The 27,138-nt window shown below is 38.3% G+C and overlaps 2 protein-coding genes across 4 annotated transcripts; both read right to left on the reverse strand.

Moving 5' to 3' along the window:
• Positions 1-10,600: 10,600 nt before the first annotated feature.
• On the reverse strand, positions 10,601-11,977 carry LOC131152413 (CRIB domain-containing protein RIC4-like). 2 transcript variants are annotated; one of them, XM_058104277.1, is made up of 3 exons: positions 11,656-11,977; positions 11,413-11,529; positions 10,601-11,104 (listed from the first exon to the last, which is right to left on the reverse strand). In XM_058104277.1, the coding sequence occupies exons 1-3, from the start codon at positions 11,810-11,812 to the stop codon at positions 10,851-10,853; spliced, it is 528 nt and encodes a 175-aa protein (XP_057960260.1). In that variant the 5' UTR covers positions 11,813-11,977; the 3' UTR covers positions 10,601-10,850. The 2 variants fall into 2 exon arrangements, with proteins under 2 accessions (XP_057960260.1, XP_057960261.1); XM_058104278.1 differs by lacking the exon at positions 11,413-11,529.
• Positions 11,978-12,882: 905 nt separating this feature from the next.
• On the reverse strand, positions 12,883-26,589 carry LOC131152414 (leucine-rich repeat receptor protein kinase MSP1). Of its 2 annotated transcripts, XM_058104279.1 has the most exons (4): positions 26,410-26,589; positions 26,117-26,308; positions 17,981-18,061; positions 12,883-17,185 (listed from the first exon to the last, which is right to left on the reverse strand). In XM_058104279.1, exon 4 carries the CDS (start codon positions 17,071-17,073, stop codon positions 13,219-13,221), a length of 3,855 nt encoding a protein of 1,284 aa, XP_057960262.1. In that variant the 5' UTR covers positions 17,074-17,185; positions 17,981-18,061; positions 26,117-26,308; positions 26,410-26,589; the 3' UTR covers positions 12,883-13,218. The 2 variants fall into 2 exon arrangements, with proteins under 2 accessions (XP_057960262.1, XP_057960263.1); XM_058104280.1 differs by lacking the exons at positions 26,117-26,308; positions 26,410-26,589 and adding an exon at positions 25,177-25,222.
• Positions 26,590-27,138: the final 549 nt, after the last annotated feature.

Raw genomic sequence — 27,138 nt, forward strand, 5'->3', positions numbered from 1 at the left:
GTGTTATCACACTTTATCGGTATTGTTTTATATTCTAAATTGAAATATTTTAATTGTTGTTTCATATATAAGATTTGTGCACAACAACTTCCTGTTGCCACATATTCAGCTTCAGCGGTTGATAAAGCTATAGAATTTCGTTTCTTTGAGAACCATGATACTAAGGATTGTCCTAGAAAGTGACATGTGCCACTTGTACTCTTTCTATCAATCTTACATCCGGCATAATCAGCATCGGAGTAACTTATCATATTAAAATCAGTGTCCTTTGGATACCATAAACCTAGATCAAGTGATCCAACCAAGTACCTAAGAATTCTCTTGATGGGTGTTAAGTGAGATTCCTTGGGGGCTGATTGAAATGTAGCACACATACACACACTAAACATAATATCCGGCCTACTAGCAGTTAAATATAGTAAGCTACCAATAATTCCTCTATAGTGTGTGATATTTACTTGTTTTCCTTTTTCATCTCTATCTAGACTTGTAGTTGTACTCCTAGGAGTTCCTATAGGTTTACTTTGTTCCATATCAAACTTTTTTAGCATATCCTTGATGTACTTAGTTTGATTTATGAAAGTTCTATTTTTAGCTTGCTTTATTTGTAATCTTAGAAAATAATTTAGCTCCCCCATCATACTCATCTCAAATTCTTTTTGCATACATGTGGCAAATTCTTTACATAGATCTTCATTTGTAGCTCCAAATATAATATCGTCCACATATATTTGAACAATTAGCATATCTTTGTTTTTGGATTTAATGAATAAAGTACTATCAACCATTCCTCTTGTAAATTCATTTTTAAGTAAAAATTTACTTAATCTCTCATACCAAGCTCTTGGAGCTTGTTTCAAACCATAAAAAGCTTTAGTCAATTTGAATACATGGTTTGGATTTTTAGAATTTTCAAAACTTGGAGGTTGTTTGACATACACTTCTTCATTTATATATCCATTTAAGAATGCACTCTTCACATCCATTTGATATAATTTAAAATCCGTATGGGCTGCATAGGCTAAAAGCATCCTAATTGCTTCCATCCTTGCCTCAGGGGCAAAGGTTTCATCGTAATTGATTATACCCTTGTGCTACTAGCCTAACTTTATTTCTTACAACAATTCCATTTTCATCCTTCTTATTTCTAAACACCCATTTAGTTCCTATGATTGGTTTATCTTTGGGTTTAGGTATAAGTTCCCATACTTGACTTCTTTCGAATTGATTTAATTCCTCTTGCATAGCTATAATCCAAGAATCATCATTTAAAGCATTTTCAATATTTTTAGGTTCATCTTGAGATAAAAAGGCATAATGATTGCAAATATTTTTTAGTGAGGTTCTAGTTGTTATTCCCTTTGATGTTTCACCAAGAATTTGTTCTTTTGGGTGATTTTTATCATATTTCCACTCTTTAGGAAGTTTCAGATTTTCTGAAAAGTTTTCATTTAGAGCATCATTATTCTTTTCTTCTTTTATTTCAAAATCTTCTTCCTTTTGTGAAGTGACTTCTTTTTCATCATTCATATCTTTAATGTCATAATTATTTGATTCATCAAAAGTTATATGAATTGATTCCATAATTGTAGAAGTTCTTTATTATAAATCCTATAAGCTTTACTATTTGTAGAATAACCTAAGAAAATACCTTCATCTGACTTTGCATCAAACTTTCCTAGATCATCTTTAGTATTTAGTATAAAGCATTTGCATCCAAATACATGAAAGTAGGAAATATTAGGTTTTCTATCTTTCCAAAGTTCATATGGTTTTTTATCTATTTTTGATCTTATTGATATCCTATTTACAATATAACATGTTGTATTTATAGCTTCTGCCTAAAAATATTTAAGTAGATTATTTTCATTAAGCATTGTTCTTGTCATTTCTTGTAAAGTTCTATTTTTCCTTTCAACAACTCCATTTTGTTGTGGAGTTCTAGGTGCTGAAAAATTGTGAGTTATTCCATGTTCATTACAAAATTTATCAACTTCCTTATTTTTAAACTCTCTTCCTTAGTCACTTCTAAAGCTTGTTACATTATAGTCTTTCTTATTTTTTAATTTCTTGCATAAGATTATTAATTGGTTACAAGCTTCATCTTTGTTTGCTAAAAAGAATACCCAAGTAAATCTTGAATAATCATCTACTATTACAAAAGCATATTGTTTTCCACCTAAGCTTAAGGTTCTAGTTTGACCAAATAAGTCTAGGTGCAAGAGTTCTAGGGGTCTATTGGTGGATATGTATTTTTATTTTTTTTTAAAAGCTGGCTCTAACTTGTTGATTTTTCTTAGATAATTTGGATAGTAAGTCCATACTAGCATGACCTAGCTTTCTATGCCATAACTAACTTACTTCATTCATAGCTGTTAAACAAGTTATGTTTTGATATGCTATTTTCTCAAGATTTATGCAATAAACATTATTTACACTATGAGCCATAAACAAGATTTCTTTATTTTTGGAATTTTGGATAACACATTTTTCTTTCATGAAAATTACTTCGAACCCTTTATCACTTAGTTGACTAATACTTAAAAATTATGTTTTAGCCCTTCCACTAATAGCACATTATCTATAGTGAGCAAAGGTTCTTTACCAATTTTTCCGATACTAACAATTTTACCTTTGGCATTGTCGCCGAAGGTGACGTATCCTCTATCCTTTTGTTTTAAAGTAGTAAACTTGGTCTTGTCACCAGTCATATGCCTTGAGCATCAGCTGTCCAAGTACCATTTGTCCGTAGTCATTATTGTTCTAAGACAAACCTACAATTAGGGATACTATGTGTTAGTTTTTGGAACCCAAATTCTCTTAACTTTCTTTGTTTTGTTGTTGGTTCCACTATTTGTTTTCCATTCACCTTGAACTTTAACATATTTTCTCTTTAACGGGTAATTAAACATCACATGACCTTTAGTCTTGCACATATAGCAAGTGATGTGTTCATGTTTGTTATTTGATGAAGTACTAGCATAAAACTTAGCTTCCTTAACAAAATATCCCATGTATAGCTTTTTATTCTTTTTATTTTCTTTACCATTGTAGCATATTCCTTCTTTGTTTCCATGAAGCTTTTGCTGTCCAATCAACTTTTCAAAGTTTTCTTTACCTTTGGTAAAATTATAGATAATCTTTTCTTTATCCTCAACTACCTTTTTGAGTTCATTTAGTTCTAAATCCTTCTTATTCAAGTCATCTTTATAAGTTTTAAGTGACTCTTGTTTTGCTATATTTATTTCTTCTTCCAACTTCTTAATACAAGTATTTCTTTCTTCTTCAATAGCTTTGAATAATTCAAGTTGCTTCACTAGTTCTTGATTTTGATCTTTCAAAGTTATATTTCTTTTAGACACTTTCATGAATCTTTTATGTAGTAAGAATAATTCAACTTGTAATTCCTTATCAGAAGGCAAGCTATCACACGACTCATCACAAGATTCATTTTGAGATTCGGTTGAAGAGTAGTAAGAATCTACCTCTTCATCATTTGCCATGAAGCATATATTTGCCATCTCTAGTTCACTTGATTCGATTTCAGTTTCGCTGGAGCTTGAATCATCCCAAGTTGCCTTCATAGCTTCCTTCTTTTTCTTCTTGTCTTTCTTGAACAACGAACAGTCTGGTTTGATATGCCCTAATTTTTTACAATGATAACAAATAGGTAATTCATTCTTACCTTTATTTTCTTTTCTACTTGATTCTCCTTTTTTGGTTTTCTTTTTATTAAACTTTCTAGGAAACCTTTTATTTCTTCTGTAGAATTTTCCTAATCTCTTAGTAATGAATGCCAACTCATCTTGATCTAAGTCACTTGTTTCACTTTCTTCTTCACTAGTGCTATGGCTAGATGCTTTTAGTGCCATGGATATTTTATGCTTTGGTTCAGGATTCCTTTCTTTCAAGACCATTTCATATGTAAGAAGTGAACCTATAAGTTCATCCAAAGAAGTAGTCTTGAGGTTTCTACCTTCCGTGATAGTTGTAGCCTTTGGTTCCCAAATAGAGGGTAGACCTCTTAGAATTTTTCTGATCATTTCATATGTAGTATAGGTTTTTCCTAAGGCACTTAAGGAGTTTATTATGTGGGTAAATCTGGTGTACATGCTTGATATTATTTCATCAGAATTCATTTTGAATGTTTCATATTCGCTTGTTAACATGTCAATCATATTATCTCTAACATCAACAGTTCCTTCATAAGTTACTTCTAGTTTGTCCCAAATCTCCTTAGCTGTTTTGCAGGCCATGACTCGGTTAAACTCATTAGCATCTAATGCACAATATAACGCATTTATAGCACTTGCATTTATTTGAAGCATTTTATAATCTAAGTCGATCATATCTTTCTTTTCTTTTGAACTATGTTTTCCATCAACTATTTTAATGGGGATAAGATTTCCATCCATAACGACTTCCCATGCTTTCCAATCCATGTGTTGGAGATATATTTCCATTCTCTTTTTCCAAAAGGTATAATTGGGTCCACAAAAGATTGGTGGACGGGTTGAAGATTGACCTTCACCAAAGGGTGCTACTCCAATGTTTGCCATTAGATATTTTTATAGTTTCTTATTAGGAATTTCTATCACTAGGCTCTGATACCAATTGAAATTAGGAATAGCTTCCCAAGAGGGGGTGAATTGGATTTATTTTTATTTTAACAAATTTATGAGCTTTTACTTATGATACTAAGAAAAATACAATTAATAACTGATAATCAAACTTGAAAATACTAAAATTTAATCAAATAAGCCAATCAATGAAATCAAAGCAATTCAACCACTCAACCAAGAAGATTAGTGCTTTTGTTAATTTCCCTGTAAATATTTACCACCTTCTTTGAGTCAACTCTTAGTATGCACTTCTCTTGATCAAGATTTCTGCAAATTAACCAACGTACTCCCTTTTGGGTTTCCCCAAACGGTTAATCAAAACGTACTTTCTAAACATCAAGAGTCTTTGTTTCTTTCTCACTTAAAAACCTACAACCTGCACTTTTTAAATCATACAACAATAGCAAGAACAGAATATAAAGTAAAGCAGAGACAAAGGCACAAGATTTTTACAAGGTTCGGCTTCAACACAACCTACGTCCTCACCCTTGGCAAAACACCAAAGGTTCCACTATAGCAGTTCCATTACCGGGTGGAACAACTCCTATTTACAACCACTCCTTGGCCAAGGCAAGAGCCCGCCTTTACCAAAAAATATACCCTTGTCTGGTCAATGATCCAACAACCTGGAATCGTCCAAAATCTACAAAAGAGATATCAAAAAGCTGGTGTACAAGAGATGCTCACACAAAGAGCAGATTAGTACAAATAGAAACTATGTACTTCAAAAGGTAAATATCAAGAGATAAATAAACTTTTGAAGCTTTAACAGAGATTTCACCAAATTCCCTTTCTCTAGATGAGAAATCAGTAATCTTTCTTTCAGGAATTGATGAGTAAGAAAACCAGAACCACAATACTTTCAGCTTGCAAGAGTTTGATCAAGAGAGATTTTGAGAGCAAGAAAGCTTAAAAGAATTTCAATGCTTGGTATATTTTTAATTAACAAGAACCATGTATTTATAGGCTTGCAAGTAGGTTTCCTTGTTGCAAGAGTTTCCTTAAAGAGTTTCCCAAGTTGTTAGAAAATTTGGGGTTCAAACGGCTATAATTTAAAAAATAAGATTTTTAAAATTTTTCCCTTTGAACAGTGTTCAGACGTCTGAGGATTCGAGGTCAAACGTCTGAAGTTCCTAAAACCCTTTAAAAATAGAACTAAATACAGGGTCAGATGTCTGAAGTCAAGGTTCAGAAGTCTGAGGTTCCAGGTTCAGATGTCTGAAAGCCCGAGTTCAGACGTCTGAACTACTACTGCCTCTTTCTGTTTTGTTCCATAAAATCTTCAGACGTCTGCACTTAAATCTTCAGATGTCTGAGCATGAAGTTCAGTCATCTGATCTTTCAAGAACTTGTTTTTTAAAAAAAAAAAATTCTTTACAAACTGTTTTGCTCTCTTTTGATTTTTACAAGACTTATTTCAAAAAACTTCAATAGGTCTTTTAAGACTTTATAATCTCTTGAAAAAGCTTCAAAACATATTTCAAATGATATTTTAGCTTTTGAAATACTTACAATATATGTTTTCTAAGCCTTCATAAGACATGCTTGAGTTCTTTCTCGTTTTGTGCTCTTGAGGTGTAAATATCTTAGTTTCTCCTTGTATCATTGATCAGTCTTGATCTTTACTTGAACCGTGCTTTGAGCTTTACTTGAACCATACTTGAGCTTTATTTGAACCATACTTGAGCTTGAACCATTCTTGAACCATATTTCCTGAAACATAAAAACTCAACCTTTCCAAGTTAAATAGTCCTTTGTTTGTTATCACCCAAATCGATTAAAAGACCTTGTTAAGCCAACAAATACATTGGAATATTAAGCATTAAACTGTGTTTCAAGATCACACAAGTGCCAATCATTTTATAACCAATTTAAACTCCAAGAAACACAAACAATAAAGGGAAGACACAGTTATTTCTTAAGACTCAGATTTAAGCATGCTTTTTCTCTTCATAGCCTAATTTCATCAATTACAAGTGAACAAAATTGTGATTGATGTGAATTATCGTGCAAAATAATTGCAATATTATGGTTCAATCAATATCTTGCAAACATTATGTTACTTGATGATCCCCTATATCCTTGATAAGGGAAGAATGAGTTGTGAGCATCTTGGATAAATATCCTCGAGCCATGAGTGCAACTATATGTTGGTTACAGTAGTGATGTTTACCCGGTGGGGTATTGAATAAAAGGGAACCACGAATGTTGCTAGTTGGACTCTGTTTAGGGGTGAGCATAATTCGGTTAAAACCAAATTAACCCAGTAAATTTGGTCAGTTGGATTCAATTAAAAATATATTTGGTTTTGTTCAATTTTCATTTTTTTTGAATTTTGATTTTCGATTTTTGGTTCAGCTTGTGGGTTCAACTAATTCGATTAACCGAATTAACCGAAAAGTATAAATCAATAATAAATAATTATATATATTCTTAAATTTATTTATTTTTTATATATTATATACATTTATATTATTTATATTTTATATATATTAAAATTTTATATTTTATATATATTAAAATATTAAATCGATTAAAATCGGTTAACTGATTTAATCAAAATTCCGTTTGATTGGTTTTGAATTTGGTTAAATATAAAATTTCGGTCGGTTCGGTTAATTATATTTTTTTAACCACTACCCCTAACTCCATTGAAACCCAATCAATAGTATAATATATTTCAAAGGGAACGAAGGCAATTGGAGACTACATTTATAGAATTGATGGAAGCACATGTTTGTGATTTACATTTGATGCCTAAATTGTTGACCCTTACCAAAAGGCACTGGGATGAGTTGGTTAGAGGGAATTGTGTTGAGTATTGCTGAAGGGCATTTGATCCATGTTGCCAATGGGCACATGTGCCATTGTGGCCAGATGGCCTTGTATTGGGCCATGTTGCTAGTGAGCACATATGCTATTGTGGCCAGAGGACCTTTTTTATTTGTTGAATTTGTGCAGGTTTGTGCAGCAATTGAACTAGAGGATTTCCTTTCAATGAAGGCTTAAGTTGGAGCCAAACAGTATAGATGTTAGAATGGTAACCACAACTGACTGTGTCAGTGAGACTCCCTGGGTGGGGACTTGCCTTTAGAATGACTAGTCAAATTTGAGCTCGGTTTAGACTCATCCTTCAAGTTGTGGGCATGGGACTCCTTTGGTGGGGACCTTCCTTTGGAACAACTTGTCAGACTTGAGCTGTAGTTGACTTGCTAGACATGGAAAACTCTATGGTGTTGAGAACAACTATTTGTGAAGAGACTCTATGGTGGGGATCTATATTTGGAGTCAAGGCATGTAAGATTCACGGGTCGAAACTCATATCGGAGTTGTTTTATTGATTTTGAGTTTTGACTGTTACTTATGGGTATACTAACAACCTGATTGTTGATATTGACTAGGAGAACCTCTAAGATTAGATCTAGTCTTGGATAATAAGGTTGGTATGGAACTTGGAGATGGTAAGTGATCGTATGAATACGGTGCCTATTGAATGTCAGAAAGGGGATTATGTCAGAACCTTTGATCATAGGTGATTTTGGGTTGGTGGCTCTATGAGTTGAACTGTGATGAGTCATAGCTAGTTTCAAATCGAGTTTGGCTTTTAAGAAGTGGGTACTCTATGAACTAGTGGGCAAACACTCTTAAGAACTCTAGTAAGAGTTGGGTCTTGAGATAAAGGGTTGTGATATAGATTCGATTGAGAATTTGATTTATGGAAATGTGTTAATTTTAGAATAGTTTGGTAGGTAGATTGGCAATCAGCTTGCGGTTGAATTATGACTTAGGATGTGAGAAGTCTTGGGTTGGTCATTTGGGGAATGGGATTGCGAGTACTCTCAACTTGGAGGTTTGGATGTATGTCCTTCCTAACCATCGGCTATATAGTTAGGCAATATCATCTAAAACCCCAATTGTGCTAAGGGGAGGAGAGTTATCCTCAGTACTAGTGGAATGTGAGTTATTTCCCCTTCCATTTGAGTTCAGGTTCCTTAGTGATGATTGTAGTTGATTTAAGGGTTGTAGTGCCGTCAGACTTTACCATCAGGTTGGACACTTGAGGGTTTCCTTAGATAAGTATGTGTACGACTGCCTAGACTTGGTGAAGCGTTGTTGCCACACAGATGTGACTCCTTATGCTTTGGGAAGATTTTGGAAAGGGTGATTCCTTTTGCCCATTGAGAACTCCACATCTATGACACTTCACTTAGAAGCTTCCCCCCCCCCCCCCCTCTTATCTAATACTAAAAGAAACAAAAAAAAAAAAAAATTGGGCTTCAGATCCTCTCCTTGATAGGGCACAAACGATCCTTTGCACTCCCAGCAGCTTATCATGTGGCAACTTAAAAAATTAACAAACCAAATTTAACCACTGGCCCTTTAATTCTCTAATTCTTACCACGTTTTTTTTTTTTTTTTTTTTGTAAATTTAAATAAAATATGAAACAGGAAATCATTTTTAGACAAGTATTTTTAGAATTTCAGGCTCCAGATCTTTGCTTTGCTTATCTCTTTATTTTCAATTGCCACAAAACCATCCTCCAAGTAGCAGTAGCATTCGATGGTCTTTTTTGTCCTTTGTTTTCGTGATACAAAGTGATTCCAAAGAAAATGAGATAAGAACTTTGAGGATACAATGATATTGGATGCATGAACTTTCTTTAAATAGTTACGACACATTTGGACGCCAAGAAAATTAAGTGAAACGAAGAAAATTCACAATTTTTCAAGGGTGTTGTTTCTTAATTGTTTATTGTCAACGAGCATATTTTGTGTGTGTGGTCCGTAAAAATTAAAAATGACTTTTAAAATAAAAGCAACATTTTGATTCTAAAATATTAAAATTTTAAAGCTGCTCTTGAAAGTAAAAGCTACTTCAAAAAAAATTAAAATATAATTCATATTTTATTTAAATTCACAAAAATTCAAATTTTGGCAAGAATTAAAGAATTAAAAGGTGATGGTTACACTTTATTCTTTAATTATTTAGGTTGCCAATGTCAAGTTGCTAGGAGTGCAAAGGAGGATAGTCCTCTAGCCCCTACCAAGGAGTGGATCCAAAGCCAAATTGTTGCTATCTTAACGAGTACATCGTTTCTTTATTTATATTATTATTTGGGTTTCGGTTGCCAAAACTTCAATTGATTTTGTTATTATATATTTTGTTTAAATTCATGACTACAAAATATTTATTTTGATGAGATGTTTTGTTGAGTACACAAAGAATATAATATTTTGCTTTCTATACTCTAAAAGAGATTGTTCAATTTCCTATCAATAATATAGTATAAATCTTCCATGCTAAGCGCATGTAACAAACTAGCTATGCATACACACACACACACACTTTCCAAGTCCAAGAATTCTTGATATAATTAAGTGTTTAGTTTTGAACACTAATTCAAGTTTTGAATTTAAATTTTATATTTAAATTTGAACATTTAGTTTTTGAATGTATGCCTTTTCCGATTTAAACATATTTGATTCACCTTCCGCGTCCTAACCATTAGAAGAATCAACATCCTAATCATGGTTGATAAAAAATTGCCATAACCTGTGGCTATCACTAAATTGATTCAAACAAGCCAAATTAATTGTTCAATTTCAATAATCATCCAAGTCATGCTTGATTTGTTAGGGATTGCTTCAGTAGTTAATAATCATCTTCATCCTAATTCGTCAGTGTATCATGAGTTTATTATGGTTTGATGCATGTTTCTTCTATGGGGTAGTATAAGAAGGAAGGACGATTTGTGTGTGTGTGTGTGTGTGTGTGAGAGAGAGAGAGAGAGAGAGAGGCATTTACAGAAAGATTAAAGACAATGAGTAGAGAGATGTCGAATAAGAGTAATCCCTAATTGAATAAGACCTAGCTATTCAAAACTAAGAAGGGTTCACTAAGTTAAAAATTAAGTGAATTGATCTATTAAAAATATTTTCCACAATCAAAGAAAAGGCCCCATAATAGCTTGGAGAAATAGAAAGGATCTTCGTGGCATTTCATTACAAAGGAGTATCAATCCTAACATACATGTGTTTGGCAGATGCAAGAAAAATAAAAAAATAAAAAAGTTCAAAAAAACACCAGCATGAATTTTTTAAGCCCTATACAAATTTCTAAGAAGCAACATTATAAAATTCATGACCATGGAGTGCGATCCTCACCATCATCTTTAACCCTATACAAATTAAGTGACAGGTGCGATTAATCATAATCATAATTGGCAATTAACCTGAAAGATGGTTAGAGGAACCAATAGCCAGCAGCGGCCCATCTGCAGCCTGCGCAGCCATGGCAAGCTCGAATTGCTTCAGAGAGATTGAAGGGAAAGAAAGTATTTCGGGAGCTTTGAGATTTTCCCAGCCTTTTACAGGATTGGTGGTTGTAGTTCCATCCCATCCTATATGCGTGACGTGCTTTACATCAGTTGGGTACCCTATCTCCATTTCCATCTCCTCCACGGCCTCTTCTTTGTAATTAGCTGGGCAGACGACGTTCATAGCGACAATTAATAGTTAATGACAAGGGAGAAAACAAAAGGTAATTGACTTGACAGTAGAACGCTGCATATATGCAGTTTTAAATTTCAAAAATGAAAAGAAAAAGAATAAAAAATATATTTTCATTTTATTTAATTACGTATACCCATACAATTGTTATGCAAGAATATAATAAAATCATGTTGATCGAATAGAATTTATGGCTTCACTTTCGACATATTCGTTCAATTTGTTGTTCCATTTTATCGTCACCCGGTTCCAATTTCCATAAGCCAAACGAGATACGTACCGACTAACTGCGATAAAGTCTTGAAACCCCTGATCAATTTTTGTATCCCGTTGGAGAAGCTAGATTTTGGCAGAGCTAGTCTCATGCTAGACCATCTTTCTTCTCCCTTTTGTCTTCCTTGGAAAATATATCATGGACAAAACCCAGTCATTATATATATATATATATAGAGAGAGAGAGAGAGAGAGAGAGAGAGAGAGAGATGATATGGAATTCATTAACTAAGGATGAATGTGTAGGTACCTGATGCAGGTTGGGATGATTCTGATATAGGTTTTTTGGGTTGGGGAGCAATAGGGGCGCCAACGGCCACGCTTGACTGAGACGCACACCCAATGGAGAAAGGAAGAACAGCAAATCTCTCCACACGATCTTTCATTCCTATCTCAGGCAAAAGCATACACCAAAAGCAGAGAGAGAGAGAGAGATGCTTAGTGTTGGTTAATTAGAAATAGAATGAGCAGCAGCAGCAGCAGCCGCAGCAGCTATGGCTTAGGGAGTTATAGAGAGGCAGGGAAGCTTGGAAGCGAAACTAGGTCTGTTATATTGGAACAGCGGAAGGAGTGGATGCTGTCAAGTCTTTACTACCAAGTTATAATGATTTACGTGCGAGAAGTGTGCGTGTGTGTGTGCGTGTGGGATCCATGCGCCCGAGTTTGGTACGAGAGGAACAGACGCAGAAATCGAAACAAACAGGGGATGGTGCTATTGGATGATGGAGGATTGGGTGGCCGGGGGGAGTTGTTAATTGGCTGGTTCAACTGCGCCACCCAACCTACTAATACTATTAGCCCATACGCCCATTGCAATTCCAATTTCGAATTTAAGTTTATTCAATTTGTCATGGAAACTCCAATAGTTATTATTATTATTTTTATCACATAAGATGAATGGGACGCCCTCAAATGGAATGACTGACATCAATCTTGGAGTAAATCACAAGGGATTCCCGCCAGCTGACGAGATATTCAACCTAGGGCTCAAGTATTTCTTCATCTTGAAGAAGTTTTCTAATGGTGATGATTTCCCTTGCTCTCACTCTCCCCAAAATTTTTATTTTATTCAGCAAGGCCCATTTGAAACTTGGAAAATATTGACAATAAAAAACAGAAGATTCTATTTTTTTTATTTTTTTTTTCATATTTGGTTAAGAAGATAAATAGATTAGAAAACGAAAGAAAAAAAAAAAAGGTTATCAAGATTTTTTTTAAAAAAAATTTGGAAAGATTTCCCCTGCTCTCACACCCTGCCTTTGTTTCTCAGCCCTTCTCAGTTGCACTGCCGGCTTTTAAACCCCAAATACTAATTACTACTGCCTGGCATACCATATAATGGCTCAGTTCAATTGAGTGCCCTGTCTGTCTCCAGCCAAACCCTTGTGAACTATTGTGAATCTTCTGCATCTGTGTGTAATTAATGAACAAAAGATTTAGTTAGGTTAGAAACATGTAAAGAAATTGCAGCAGCATCATCATCATCAACAACAATCATTACTTGCAAGAACTGAAATTTTAATACAAGAGTACAGACCTCTGCTTGCAGTTGGGTCATGCTATAGGTTACAAAATACATATAACCCTCTCCCACCCGCCCGCAGGCACTCCCTGAAACTAATTCAGGAAATTCAGGAATGTTTATTCAAATGGCATTTCCATTCCTATTTCTTCCACTCTGGTTCAATAGACACTATGTATTTTTCCCACAATCATCAGCTACATAACACATGGCAGTATAAAACACTAATGCACTGCAGTGCGCAACATCCTCAAGAAAAAAAAAATGTCATCTTATTCAATGCAACCCGAATCACATCTTAACCTCGATTAACAGCTTCACTACCTCAAGCATGGTTGGCCGCCTTGATGGCTCCTCACATGTGCACCACCGAGCAATGTCCAGCACACGCAACATCTGATCCTTCCACACCATTGAACTGGAAAAGTAGGGATCGAGCGCCTCATCCACTCTCCCAGCAGCCACCATCCACCTCACCCATCCAACCAAATTGCCACCCTCAATGTCAGTCTGACCTAATGGTTCTCGCCCTGTTACCAGCTCTAGCATCACTACGCCAAAGCTATAAACATCGCCATTGGTTGTAGCAACCATGGTCAGCCCATACTCCGGAGGTATGTACCCAAAAGTACCAGCAAGGACAGTGCTAACATGGCTCTCACATGCACTGATTATTCGTGCCAGGCCAAAATCTGATACTCGTGGCTCGAAGTTGGCATCTAACAAGATATTGCTCGACTTGATGTCTCTATGAATGATGTGTGGCACAAACCCATGATGCAGAAAGGCAAGTCCTCTAGCTGAGCCTAGACAGATTTTGAACCGCGTTGGCCAGTCCAGAGCTTCAACTGCATCTGCCCGATTCCTCAACCAAACATCAAGGCTTCCATGCTCCATATATTCATAAACTAAAAACCTTTCATCCGCAAAGACACAGTATCCAAGCAATGGAACCAAGTTTTCATGCTTAACCTTCCCAATTGTCTCCAACTCGGCAAAGAACTCTCGACCAGCATGCAAGTGCCCTCCATTGAGCCTTTTGACTGCAATGGTTTGACCCTCTGGTAGAAACGCTTTATAAACTGTGCCAAACCCACCATCACCAATAATATATGTTTTGCTGAAATTATCAGTAGCTGATAAAATATCTGAAGGGTTTAACCGAAGTAGGCAGTGCTCAAATGTCGCAATGTTGATGCTTAAGGGATCTTTTGACCTCTTACACAGCAGGTCATCAGTTGATTCAGTCTCAACTGCTGTCACAAGTTTGCCGTTGTCAAGATCTACTGCTTCTTGCTTCAGCATCTTCGATTTGGAGAGGAAAATGAGCAGGACCAGGAAGAAAACTGCAGTCCCGAGCACAATACCCCAAACACAAGGACGGGTTAAGGCTGGTTCTGGTCGATACTCCCTGGAAGAAGGATGTGTTTGCTCATCCGCCATGCATTGTCTATCAATGGTGCAGTTTTTTGGCACATGGCCTGTTAAATTGTTGCCAGAAAAATTGACAAAGGCAATGCCTGTAATCATACAAATATTGCAAGGAACAGACTCTTGAAAATTGTTATTGGATAGGTCAAGGTATGTCAAGGAACCAAGATTCGAGAGTGATTTAGGCAATCGGCCGGTGAGAGCATTGTTGTGGAGATCAATAATGGAAAGGGTTGTTAAATTCGAGAGAGAATCACTGAGGGTACCAGAAAAATGATTGTCACTGGCATTTAGAACCAACAGAGAGCTGGTGGATCCAAAATCAAAAACAATGGATCCTAACATAAAATTTGTGCTGATGTCTAGATATGTCAGACTCCTGATAGCAAAGACAGAAGCAGGCAATGTGCCTGTGAGCTGATTGCTTGATAGGTCAAGCTTAGCTAAGTTGGGCATCATCGAGCCCAAATTATCAGGGATTGAGCCTGTCAGCTGGTTATGTGAGAGATTGAGTCCCTGAAGATTTCTCGACGTGAAGAATTGTGGTACAGCAGGCCCTGTTAAAGAATTGGAAGATAGATCAAGCAATGTTAGGTTTGCCAGATCTGAAATCCCATGAGGTATGCTACCATTGAACTTATTTCCCTGTAACAGAAGCTGTGTTACAACAATGCACTCCTTAATTGATGCAGGAATGGGGCCCACAAACTCATTGTATGAGAGATCAAGCATGCCATAGTGCTGGGTATACTCGGATTCTGGAAATGGAACCTCCTTAAATCCAGAGCAGATCTCCTGCGGCAGTGGACCAGAGAACTTGTTATCTGATAGAACTAGATTGTCAAGCACCTTCAGTTGAGATATAGTTTTTGGAATCATGCCTGTAAACCTGTTATCGCCTAGATCTAGAGATACTAACTTCGTACAGTTGAAAAGCTCCAAAGGAATACCCCCAGTCAATCGGTTCCCATGCAGTGACAGATTAGTGAGATTTTTTAGTTCGCCAATGGAACTTGGGATACTCCCTTCAAAGAAATTATTGTCCAACTGCAGCCTTTGCAAGGCATGGAGCTTAGCAAGTGCTGGAATCTGACCAGTGAGCAGATTGTTGGACAGAAATATCCCCATGAGAGTTTTAGACTCCCACAATTGGTCCGGAATCTTTCCAGAAAACCTGTTTTTTGACAGTTCTAGTGTAGCAAGGTTGAGCTCCCCAAAGTAACCAGGAATTTCACCAGCGAGATTATTTCCAGACAATATCAAATCTGTGAGGTTCAAACATCTTCTGAAAGTCTCACCAACAGTGCCAGTGAAATTGTTTTCTGCCAGTGACAAACGAGCCAATGGTTTAGCATTGCATATTTCTGCAGTTAACTCGCCAAAGAGCATGTTGCTACTGACATCCAGCGTCATCAGGTTTGGCATATTAAGCAGCGGTAGAGACCCATTAAAGAAATTTTTATATAGTGCTATGTTGGCTACCCGCTTCCAGCTGGAAATCCAATTGGGAATGGGGCCGGACAGGTAATTGGAATCAACGTCAAAAGATTCAATTAATTCTAGCTCCATAAGATCATCTGGTAGGGGACCCCAGAGTGAGTTTGTAGATAGATCTAAGATCTTTAGCTTTTTGCAGTATCCCAGACTCCCCGGAATTCTTCCACTCAGGCCTGCATTCTTGGCTAAAAGGAAAACAAGATTTGTCAGCTTTCCAATGCCATCAGGGAGTTCTCCCTCAAAATTGTTCTCTCCAATAGCTAGGTAAGTCAACTGAACCAACTGTGATATTTTGTCTGGAATCTTTCCTGCGAGTCCACAGCTATCAATAATAAGCACCTGCAGTTCTCCAAGGTTACCAATTGTTGCCGGTATTGCCCCATTCAAGTTGTTGCCCATGAGATTCAAATAATTTAAACGACTCAATTTGCCAATCTCTATTGGTATAGGTCCAGCCAGTGAGTTCCAAGAGAAATCAAGATTTTTAAGTCTCTGTAAGTTTCCTATTTCTGGGGGCATTGGTCCTGTGAAACTGTTATTACAAGCATTAAAGTATAGAAGTCTTGTAAGATTCCCTAGACTGGGAGGTAGGTTTCCAGAGAATAAATTCAAGCTAAGGTCAATAGACAGCAAATTCTGAAGATTCCCAAACTCTTTCGGAAGATATCCAGAGAATGAGTTTGAATGGACCGAGAATTCAATAAGTTCGCCAAGGAGGCCAACTGCCGATGGTAAGCTCCCAAAAAAATTATTGTTATCAAGCACAAGTCTTCTGAGAATTTTCAGGTTAGACACAGTTGGAGGCAGCATTCCAGACAATCTGTTATCACTCAGGTCCAAAGATTCCAAGTTCTCTAAGCCCCATATATTTGCAGGAATAAAACCACTTAAGGCACAGTGACTAAGGTTGAGGTACTTCAGATTTCTGAATTCTCCAACCGTGTCGGGAAATGGAAGATTCAGGGGCAGCAATGTACAGGACAAATCAATTTCGACCACTATATGACCATCACATCTTATGCCAGTCCAATTGCATGGTGGAAATGTTGGATCAAACCAATTCGGAATATTATTTCTTCTTGGGGCGAGAGAGCTTCTAAGAGCAACCAAAGATTGAATGTCGCCAGAATATATTGTGACTGAACGGGAGGAAAGGAGACATAAGAATAAGAAAACGAGAACACAGGGTGTTTTCACTCCAGGGATGGACTTTGACATTTTGCAGACTTCCCGAAATGAGGATCAGTTCCAAAAGACTTTTCTGTGAATGCTGAGTTATTTTTCTCCCTTCTTCATAGAGATTCACCGTTCTGATTCAATTTGAAAGTTTCTGCAAATTAAAACATAGAAATTCAATCACTATTCCAGACAAGAAACTGCAGACCAGTTTGAAATACAAACAAAATCTATTAGTCGCGTACAGGTCGCATTTTTTCTATTAAAGTAGCAACTTGTAGGCATCATTTACCCTTCCCCATTGCTACATTGGCTAGCGCATCATGCATTAGGCAGTCCTTTTTTAAAGAATTAGCGTCAAATTTTGAAGGATTAGGTTACACAAACATAACAGGATGGTGCAAAGAGTTGGGACCAGATCCAATGATTTGTAGCAAAGTTCTAACAAAATATCATTGGTGATTCCACTGTTAAACAACAATGGTCTTAAGGTTGGACATTTGAACATCTACTCCCAGCTTGCCAACATTTTCAACTATTTCTGAACGAAAAACTTTATTAAAGGAAAAAGGGAAAGGCGTATGCCCAAAACTTCTAAGGAACAAAACATATATGCAACTCAACAAGCTTTTTGTAAAAGGCCATGCATAGTCTCATCAAAATGGGCAACAAAAACCTATTAGACAATATCACCATTTATTCCAACCGAAAATAGAAAAAATTCTATTAGCTAAGCTGCCAAAAGTAATAATTACCATAATCTATCTATTTTAAAAGCAACCCTACTACAATTGTGCGAAAAAAATAAATAATAAAAAACTAGTAATAACATAATCCAATATAATACGAAAAGTGCAATAATAGGCGTCGAATAATCAAGCTATATAATTCTGAACATGTTGAAAGCCATGTCAACTGTTGCAACAACTATGAAAATTGTGAAAATTACCTCAACAGTTCACGTGGTTCTGGTTTCTCCAGCATGTTGCAACTCAATAGCAAGCTCTATACCATGTTTCAACAAGTTCCCCTGCAAATAATAAATTAAAAATAAATAACTGTATGAGGAATGGTGTTAAAATGCCAAGGTTATAAACAGAGGGTATGACGACCGTTGGCGACTGCTGATTTTGGACAAATGGCTTGTCCCTTGAAAGTTCTACACGTGAATCGTGATTGATATTAATTCTTTTCAATAAAAAAATTAGCATTAATTATTCTAATAATTTAATTAAGTATAAAATCAATAATCAATAATTATTCTAATCATTTAATTAACTATAAATCAATGATAGTTGAAGCACCATATTCTAAATTAATCAACATAAACTGCATTCATGAGCCCAAACCCATTGGTATTATTATTTTCTCATGTTTTAAGGAGGATTTTTGTAAAGGCGTGAAATTGAGGAATAATTGATGGCTTGCAAGGCCCTGCACAAAAGACAGACATGCACAAGGTGAAATTATTAAGTTAGGTCATCTAATTGTGTTAGAGAACTCATCTTCAAAACCTAAGTGTTAAGGAGACAGAGCTAAAAGGATCTTATACTGGCATTGGAGTTCTGCTCATAGAGACGATATGGGACTGAACGAACATTAATACTCCCCCTCGAGCCCATGGAGAAAATGAGGCGACGAGAGCCCATGAAGGAAAATGAGGCGAGGAGAAGTCCAACCCACGGAGGAGCTAAGCAGCGAGGAGAAGTCCAACCCACGAAGGAGTCAAACAGCCCAAGGCCCAACTCTGATACCATGTTAGAGAACTCATCCTTAAAATTTAAGTGTTAAGAAGAGAAAGTTAAGAGGATCTTATACTGGCCTTAGAACTGCTCACAAAAACGATGTGGGACTGGACGGATATTAATAAATTACATCATGTCTTTTATATTCTTGAGTTTTAAATGATTTTTAATATAAAAAAATCAGTTTAATTCAGAATTTTCTAAAAAAATTACTCAAAATCATTCAAAATCCATTATAAGGGAGCAAACAAAAAATTTCTCCACTGGAAGGGGCTTAATTATATAATTTTTTTCTTGGTCGATAGGGGCATAGTGGAGCTGGGAACAGTGGGACTAGTACGCATTTTTTTCATCCCAAATTCAAACTCAACACCTCAAACATGACAAGTTTAATTCTAACGAGGAAAGCTTCCTAGAAGACTTAATAATATGATTTATTACATGATTACGTTATTTGTGAGAGTGTCCCTAACCTTGGATTTTTGTGACGAAATGGAGAAAATTGACCTAGTGGGAAGGAGTCTAGGATTTTGGTTGAAGGAGCACAGTTTACAATGAAATTTCATCACTTAAAAAGGTATTAGAAGAAACAAATGTACCTAATAACATAATATCACTCACGCTATTTAACAAGAATAATAGAAAATCCACAAACAAAGTAAAAAACCAAATAAATTTCCATTCTCCCACAAGACTGTTGAGATTGCAGCTGGTGGAGTCGTCAGTAGCCGCACCAACTAGCTGCTTATGTTGAATTTTGAGCTGCAGTAGGTGGAAACTGGCAGCCACCTTCACCTACTTTGCCCAACTAGTTGACTTCCACCCCCCCCCCCCCCGAGAATCCATGGCTATAAATGTGATGGGTGTTGTGTTGTATGTGTGGGTGGAAGTGTGTAGAGTAGAGCAGCGTGCATGAGTGTGTGAGGCAGAACAGAGTGGATGTGTGAGTAGAGCTGTGTGCACTGTGTGAGAAAGAGAGAGAGAGAGAGTTGAGTTGAAGGCAGTAGCCTCCTCCTCCTAGTTTTATTTTCCTAGTTATAGAAAATTAGTGTGTGCTCCGTGGACGTAGGTCGATTCGACCGAACCACGTAAATCCAGTGTTCCATTCTTGTCTATTTATTTTTCTCGTGTGTGATTGTTGTTTCTAGATCCACCCCAACAATTGGAATTAGAGCAAGGTTGGAGCAAAATTTCTAGATCGAAGAAAAATTCCGAGATTGGAGCCTCTGTCCAATAGGTGCGTTCCTCTCATCGAGACAAAGCCAAAGGTGGTAACCGAAGCTCAAACGGAGCTTAGAAGAGGCCACACGCGCCGCCAACGTCTAGGTGACGTTCCCACGCGCCCTCACGTGCCGACAAGTGATCAGCAAGTCATCTCACGCACTCCCACGCGCCGGCGATCGCCCGACAAGCTGAAGGAAGAAGACGATGTGACATCAGTGCCACGTCACCCCGTCAGCGCATGGTTAGCCGGGCCCCGCGACACATAAGCACAGTCAACGCACCATGTGGAGCCAAGTGGTCCAATCAGCGGCCACGTCAACTGGGTCCCACAACACGTCAATAGCCGAGTCAGCAATCCACGTCATCCGGCCCACACCACATCAGTTGCCACGTCAATAGTTGGGACCCACAGTGGGCCCCACCGTGATACACAAGCAGGTGAGTCCCACAACGCCACGTCAGCAGTGGTCCCCACGCATGCCACATCAACAGACATCGTCAATTAACAGCGTCACTAACGCCATCAGGAATACTCCGTCAGTCAGAGGAATATTTCGTTATATTTGACCAGGTTTGACCAAAACTTTGACCGGACTTTTCAGAGCCATTTCGGGTTCGTTTTTTGAACGACTTGAACCATTTCTAAGGTTTTCAGCTGTTCCGAATCCAATTGTGTTGTCCTTTTGAGTTAATTCTGTCTCTAAATCAGTGAATTGAGATGTCAAATGAAAAGAACTCATAGATCGAGATGTTTGACGGCACGAACTTTGATTTTCTAAAAAATGCAGATTGAGGACTACTTGTTTGGTAAGGAATTGCACTTACCATTAAAGGAGAAGTCAGAATCTATGAAGGAGAGCGAGCGGGAGTTGCTTGACCGAAAAGCTCTCAAAGCTATCAGAATAACATTAGCAAAGTTTGTTACCTGCAACATCAAGCACTTGACAACTACCAAGTCCCTTAGGGATGCGTTATCCAATATGTATGAGTAGCCATTAACCGCGAATAAGGTACACTTAATGAAAAAGTTGTTTACCATGAATATGTCTACAGGTGAAAGTTTTAACCGACACCTGAATAATTTCAACGAGCTGTCGGATCCACTCGCCTCGGTTGGAATTACATTTGACAATGAGATCCGTGCCCTACTGATTCTTTGTCAGTTGCCTGACAGTTGGAAAGGTATTGTTATTGCGATAGTGCAATCAATAGCTTTGCAGGAAAATCAAAGCTGAAGTACAATGAGGTCATCAGCATGATTTTGACGGAATAGATCAGAATGCAGTTAAACAATGCCTCCACTTCAAGTTCAGTCTTGAATGTGAAAAGCCAAGAAAAAGGAAGCAAGCATGGACGATCAAACAATCATGGAAAATCTAGGACCAGGAGCTCTAGATCTAGAAATCCCAAAGATTCCCAGGGCACAAAGAACGTTGATTGTTGGAACTGTGGAAAGGTCAGGCATTTTCGAAACTAGTGCAAAAGTCCGAGAAAGGAATCTGAGGCGAAGACAGAAGCAAATCTCACCTCTTCCTCAGGAGAAAAAGATGCATTAATATGCTCTCTGGAGAGCAAGCAGGGGTCTTGAGTCTGAAACTCTAGAGCCTCATTTCATACCACTTGCAGCAGAGATTGCCTAAAGGAGTACACACCAGATAATTTCGGTAAGGTGTACCTTGACAACGATCAACCTTATAACATAACCGGCAAGAGAGTTGTGAAGATCAAGATAAACGGGTCAATATGGAAGCTGAAGGATGTCAGATATATTTCAGACCTGAGAAAGAACTTAATCTCAGTTGGTCAACTGGAAAATGAGGGATACATGACGACATTCATTAGCGATGAATGGAAAGTTTCAAAGGGTGTACTAACAATTACATGAGGTAAGAAACGCAGAACACTTTATCTACCCTCCAATGCCTCCATGTCTATTTCAATTGCTGTAGGAAATGACTAGGGGTGAGCATAATTCGGGAAAAATCGAATTAACCGAATTAACCAACCAAAATTGGTCGGTTCAGTTCAATTAAAAAAATCAATTCGGTCGGTTTGGTTATGCTTTCCAATATTTCGGTGAATCGGGTTTCGATTCGATGAATAGAAAATATAAATTCGATTAACTGATTAACCGATTTAATAATTAATTAAATTTTAAATTTAAATTAGTAAATGAAAATCCGGTTATTCCCTCTCAGTCTCACTGCTCTCAGAAGTCAAAATGCCTTCACTGCCTCTCTCACTCACCCGAGCTCAATCCTCTGCACCACCATCTTCACGCGATGCCATCGCCTGCGCCCATCGCCATCGCTGGCGCCGGCCATCGTCACCAGCACACAAGCTCCCTCTCATTCTCATTTTTCTTCTCTCGCGCACAAACCAGTTCACCGAGAACCACCCCCGGCTCCTCCTCTACGGCATCAAGCTCGCCCGAGCCCAATCATCTCCCTAACCACCTCCCCTCCGCATCAGTCTCTCCACTTCTCAGTTTTCCGATCCTCCCTCTTCGTGAATCGCCTCTTCCTGGCTTCACTTGAGCCCCTCTTCCAATCTTTCCAGTTCGTGACTCATCCTGATCCCGAATCCCTCTTCGATCGGCTCTTCCCTTGCGTGGGCGTGGTGACGGCTCTTCACTCAATGACTCAAGTACCTTTGACTTCGAGGCTTCGACCTTCTCCCCCCACCCCCCTTCCCTCGTTTCAGTCTAGATACACCTTCCCCCCTTCCCTCGTTTCACAATTAAAATCGGTTAACCGAATTGCCCAAAATAGAAATTCGATCAAGCTCGATTCGATGAGGCCCAACAGTTCGGTCGATTCAATTAACAGTATTCTTCAATTGAAATTTCGATTAATTCAGTTAATTAACCGAATTTGGCCGAACCGACCGTTTACTCACCCCTAGAAATAACGACAGCAACATCTAGCACCAACGACTCAATCACATGGGCGAAAAAGGACTCAGGATGATGCACTCAAAGGAAAAATTGAGTAGTCTATGGTCTGTCGAGATTGACATGTGCGAGAATTGCATATTCGGAAAACAGAAGCGAGTCAGTTTCTAGACAAACGCCCGTGCCCCAAAGAAGAAGAGACTAGAACTAGTCCACTCAAATGTATGGGGATCAATGCCCGTCTCATCCATAGGCGAAAGGAATTACTTCATCACGTTCATTGACGATCATTCTCAGAAGGTATGGGTTTACTTTCTGAAGTATAAGTCGGAAGTCTTTGATGCTTTCAGGGTATGAAAAGTTATGGTTGAAAACAAAACTAGTTTGAGAATCAAGAAGCTGAGAACAGACAATGGTGGTGAGTATCAAGACACCGGGTTCAAGAAATTCTGTTATGAGCAAGGTATCAGGATGGAAAAAATTGTGTCAGGTACGCCTCAGCACAACGGCATAGTTGAGCGAATAAATCGCTGAAAGAGTCAAAAGCATGCATATACAGTCAAGCTTACCATTGCAGTTCTGGGCAGAAGTAGTCGGCACAATAGCGTACTTGATTAATAGAGGTCCATCAGTACCATTGGACCATTGTATACCAGAAGAGGCATGAAACAGAAAAGAGGTGAGACTTTCACATTTGAAAGTTTTTGGTTGTGTTGCATATGTACATATCAGTAATCATGTCAGAAACAAGCTTGATGCTAAGTCCCAAAAATGCACCTTCGTTGGTTACGATGAAGATGAATATGGATACCGCATTTTGGATGATGAAAACAAGAAGTTGATCAAAAGCAGAGACGTGATTTTCAACGAAAAGGTGGTGTACAAAGACAGGCACACAACAAAATTCACCAAACCAGTTCAGAGAGAATCAACCTATGTAGATATAGATGATAACCTAGAAGGTGTCGGGACGCAACAGCAGAATGCCGAGAATCCTCATGGGAAGAAACCAATGGAGCATATCATCGCACCACCGCCTCTTACTCCAGCTCCGGAGCTTGGGAGAACTTCTCGGCCCCATGTACCAAATAGAAGATATATTGATTACTTACTTCTTACAGATAGAAGAGAGCCTGAATGCTATGATGAAGCATGTCAGGTGACAGATACGAGCAAGTGGGAGGTTGCGATGAAGGACGAGATGAAGTCTTTAACCTCCAACAAAACGTGAAAACTAACTGGGTTGCCCAAAAGTAAGAAAACTCTTCACAACAAGTGAGTGTACAGGATCAAAGAGCAAGATGGCTCTAGAAGGTACAAGCCTCGGTTGGTAGTCAGAGGCTTCAAGCAGAAGGAAGGGATTGACTACACCAACATCTTTGCACTAGTTATGAAGCTGACAACCATTCGATTAATCCACAAGAATCCAGCAGACGGGAAGGTGGTGACTACTGAGAAGCTGAAATTGTACTCAACTTCAGTTAGTCTTCATGCTTGAAGACAGATATGAGCACATCATTTGCCTATATACTGGTTAAGATGTTATCTCCGTCTCCAAGTGGGAGATTGTTGAGATTGCAACTGGTGGAATCATCTGCAGCCGCACCAACCAGCTACTTATGCTGAATTTTGAGCTGCAATAGATGTAAACTGGCAGCCACCTTCACCTACTTTGCCCACCTGGTTGACTTGCAACCCCCCCCCCCCCAAAAAAAAATCCATGGCTATAAATGTGATGGGTGTTGTGTTGTATGTGTGTAGAGCAGAGCTGCGTGCATGAGTGTGTGAGGCAGAATAGAGTGGATGTGTGAGTAGAGTTGTATTGTGTGAGAAAGAGAGAGAGAGAGTTGAGTTGAAGACAGTAACCTCCTCCTCCTCCTTGTATTATTTTCCTAATTATAGAAAATTAGTGTGTGCTCCATTGACGTAGGTCGATTCTACCGAACCACGTAAATCCGGTGTTCCATTCTTGTCTATTTATTTTTCCCTGTGTGATTGTTACTTCTAGATCCACCCCAACAAAGACAGTTTTTCTTTTGACTCATTCCCTGTATAAAATATCTCCCTCCTACCCTCATTGCTTGGATTTTTTCAACTAGCCTCACTGTTTGATTAGGAGGGAGGCACAGAACACAAGTTGATCAAGAGCGAGAGGAGGCATATAGTTTCCTATTTTCCTAATTAAACAAGAAAAAAAAAAGGTTTTGAGAAAAGGAGAGAGAGGGAAAGAGAGAGTAGAGAATAGAGGAGAGAGCGAGAATGAGCTCGTCATTTCGAAGTAACCTGGATTGACAAGAGGCCAATTATTTAATGTCATTAAAGAGCATTTGTACTACGTACTGCCTCATCGATCTGCATATATAAAGCAGATGCGTGACTTGCAAGTCAAACACCATTTGTTAATTAGAAAAAGGCAGCAAGAGCCAAGAGGAGGGAGTAGATAATTCAATAAATTCCAGTACTTAACCACAGAATATCGCAGATTCCCACGAGCAGTAGCTCCACAGATCCACACGTTAAACCCATCGCCCACCCGTTCACTTTACATCTAAGAAACCCTTTTCAAGAAGAACAGCTCAAAAGCCCACACAGCTCCCCCTGATGAAAAAGAGAGCCCCATGAACAGTACTGAACGAACAGACAAGCGGAAAAGCCGGCCGCTTAATTTGCACAAAGGCATTGGGCTCGAGAATGATTCACCAAAGCCCGAGTGCAAATACAATCTAAAAGGCTATAGAATAATTAATTAATTAAAAATGAAGCAACAGAGAAAGAGACAGAGCGAGAGATATAAGAATCATCCCACTAAACGCCATGAATATAAGAAAGAAACGAACGGTTTCAGACAAAAGTCGAGAGAGAATGATTGTTGAAGAAGAGACTAAACCCTAGAACGCACGAATGAACAAGATTTAATAATGCATATATATATATATATATATATATATATATATATATATATATTTATTCTGCTTTCTATAGGCAAAATATATAGTACTACACTACTCTAGAGTTTGAAAAAAGAAAAACGCAGTTTGACTCGTAGGCAGTTGTACTAGCTTAGGAACCTTCAACAAGGTGGCTTAGCTTCTATTTGTATCAAAGGAGTAAACGTCAACAGCCTGTGGTTTATTTTTTGTAATGTTTAATCCTTTCGTTGCAGAGTAAAATGGGCCTTCCTCTACATGCAGTTTTCTAGCTACTCCTCAGTTATCAATCTTACCGCTATTTCTCAATCACCAAACAGGACGTAAAAAAAGGACCCGGTTGACAAAGTGCAGCTCGCGATAAGCTTAAGCAGAACAGAAGTCGTCTGCGAATCCTCCGTCGCAAATGAAGCTGCACTCCGACGACACAGACAGAGATCAGAAGAGGGCCAGAGAAGCACAAGCTCGCTACCTCTAGACGACTAGAGCTGCAAAGAAGGAACAAAAAAAAAAAAAAAAACATGAGTCAGCAGCAGCAGCAGCAGCAGAAGAAGAAGATCGAAAGGGGAGTAGGAGAGAGCAAAGTTACCTTCTCGGGAGTCGGGACAGGGAAAATGATAAAGGAGAGAGCAGCAGACTAGTATCTCCTCTGCGTAGAGCTGCAATATGGGTCAGAGCCTTCCGTACTACGCGGCCATGAAATCTCTCTCTCTCTCTCTCTCTCTCTCCCTCTGTTGTGATACCGTCTATCTCTCTCTCGAATCGCCGATACAGTGATATTCAGTGATACTGGAGTACGAAGATGGGGATCCCATACTCATATACAGTCGTCGTCGTCGTCTAGCGGCGAGGCAGGTGCGAAATGCGTGATAAGCCTTCTTCCCCTCGTCTGCTGACTGCTCCTACGCGTACATGCTCGACGGTTACGGTTCCGCGCTCCCTTACTCCCCGAGAGTATGGCTCAGGAGGTTACTCGCTGGCGGTTCATTTACGCGCGGCTGAGCCCGCTCGTGGGGCCCGCAATAAGTCCTGCTCTGTCACGAAGAAGAGGGGCGAGTACTAACATTTGCGTATTCGAGAGATTGGGGTTTAATTGGGAAGCGCCTTGAATGCAAAGAGAAAATGAGAATGAAGAGAAATACCAAGGCTTCTGGCCTGTGGCTGAGAAATTGACCGATTGGCCGCTTTAGAAGGAATTTTTTTAAATTATTTTATAGGCGTTAGAAAGAAGTGTGGCTGTCAGATTTGGACTGACATCACATCAAACCAATTTTAGTAATTTGATAAATATTAGTATATTTTTAGAAGCACCTTAGGT

Source organism: Malania oleifera, chromosome 3 (assembly GCF_029873635.1).
Source record: "Malania oleifera isolate guangnan ecotype guangnan chromosome 3, ASM2987363v1, whole genome shotgun sequence".
Taxonomy (NCBI): Eukaryota; Viridiplantae; Streptophyta; class Magnoliopsida; order Santalales; family Ximeniaceae; genus Malania; species Malania oleifera.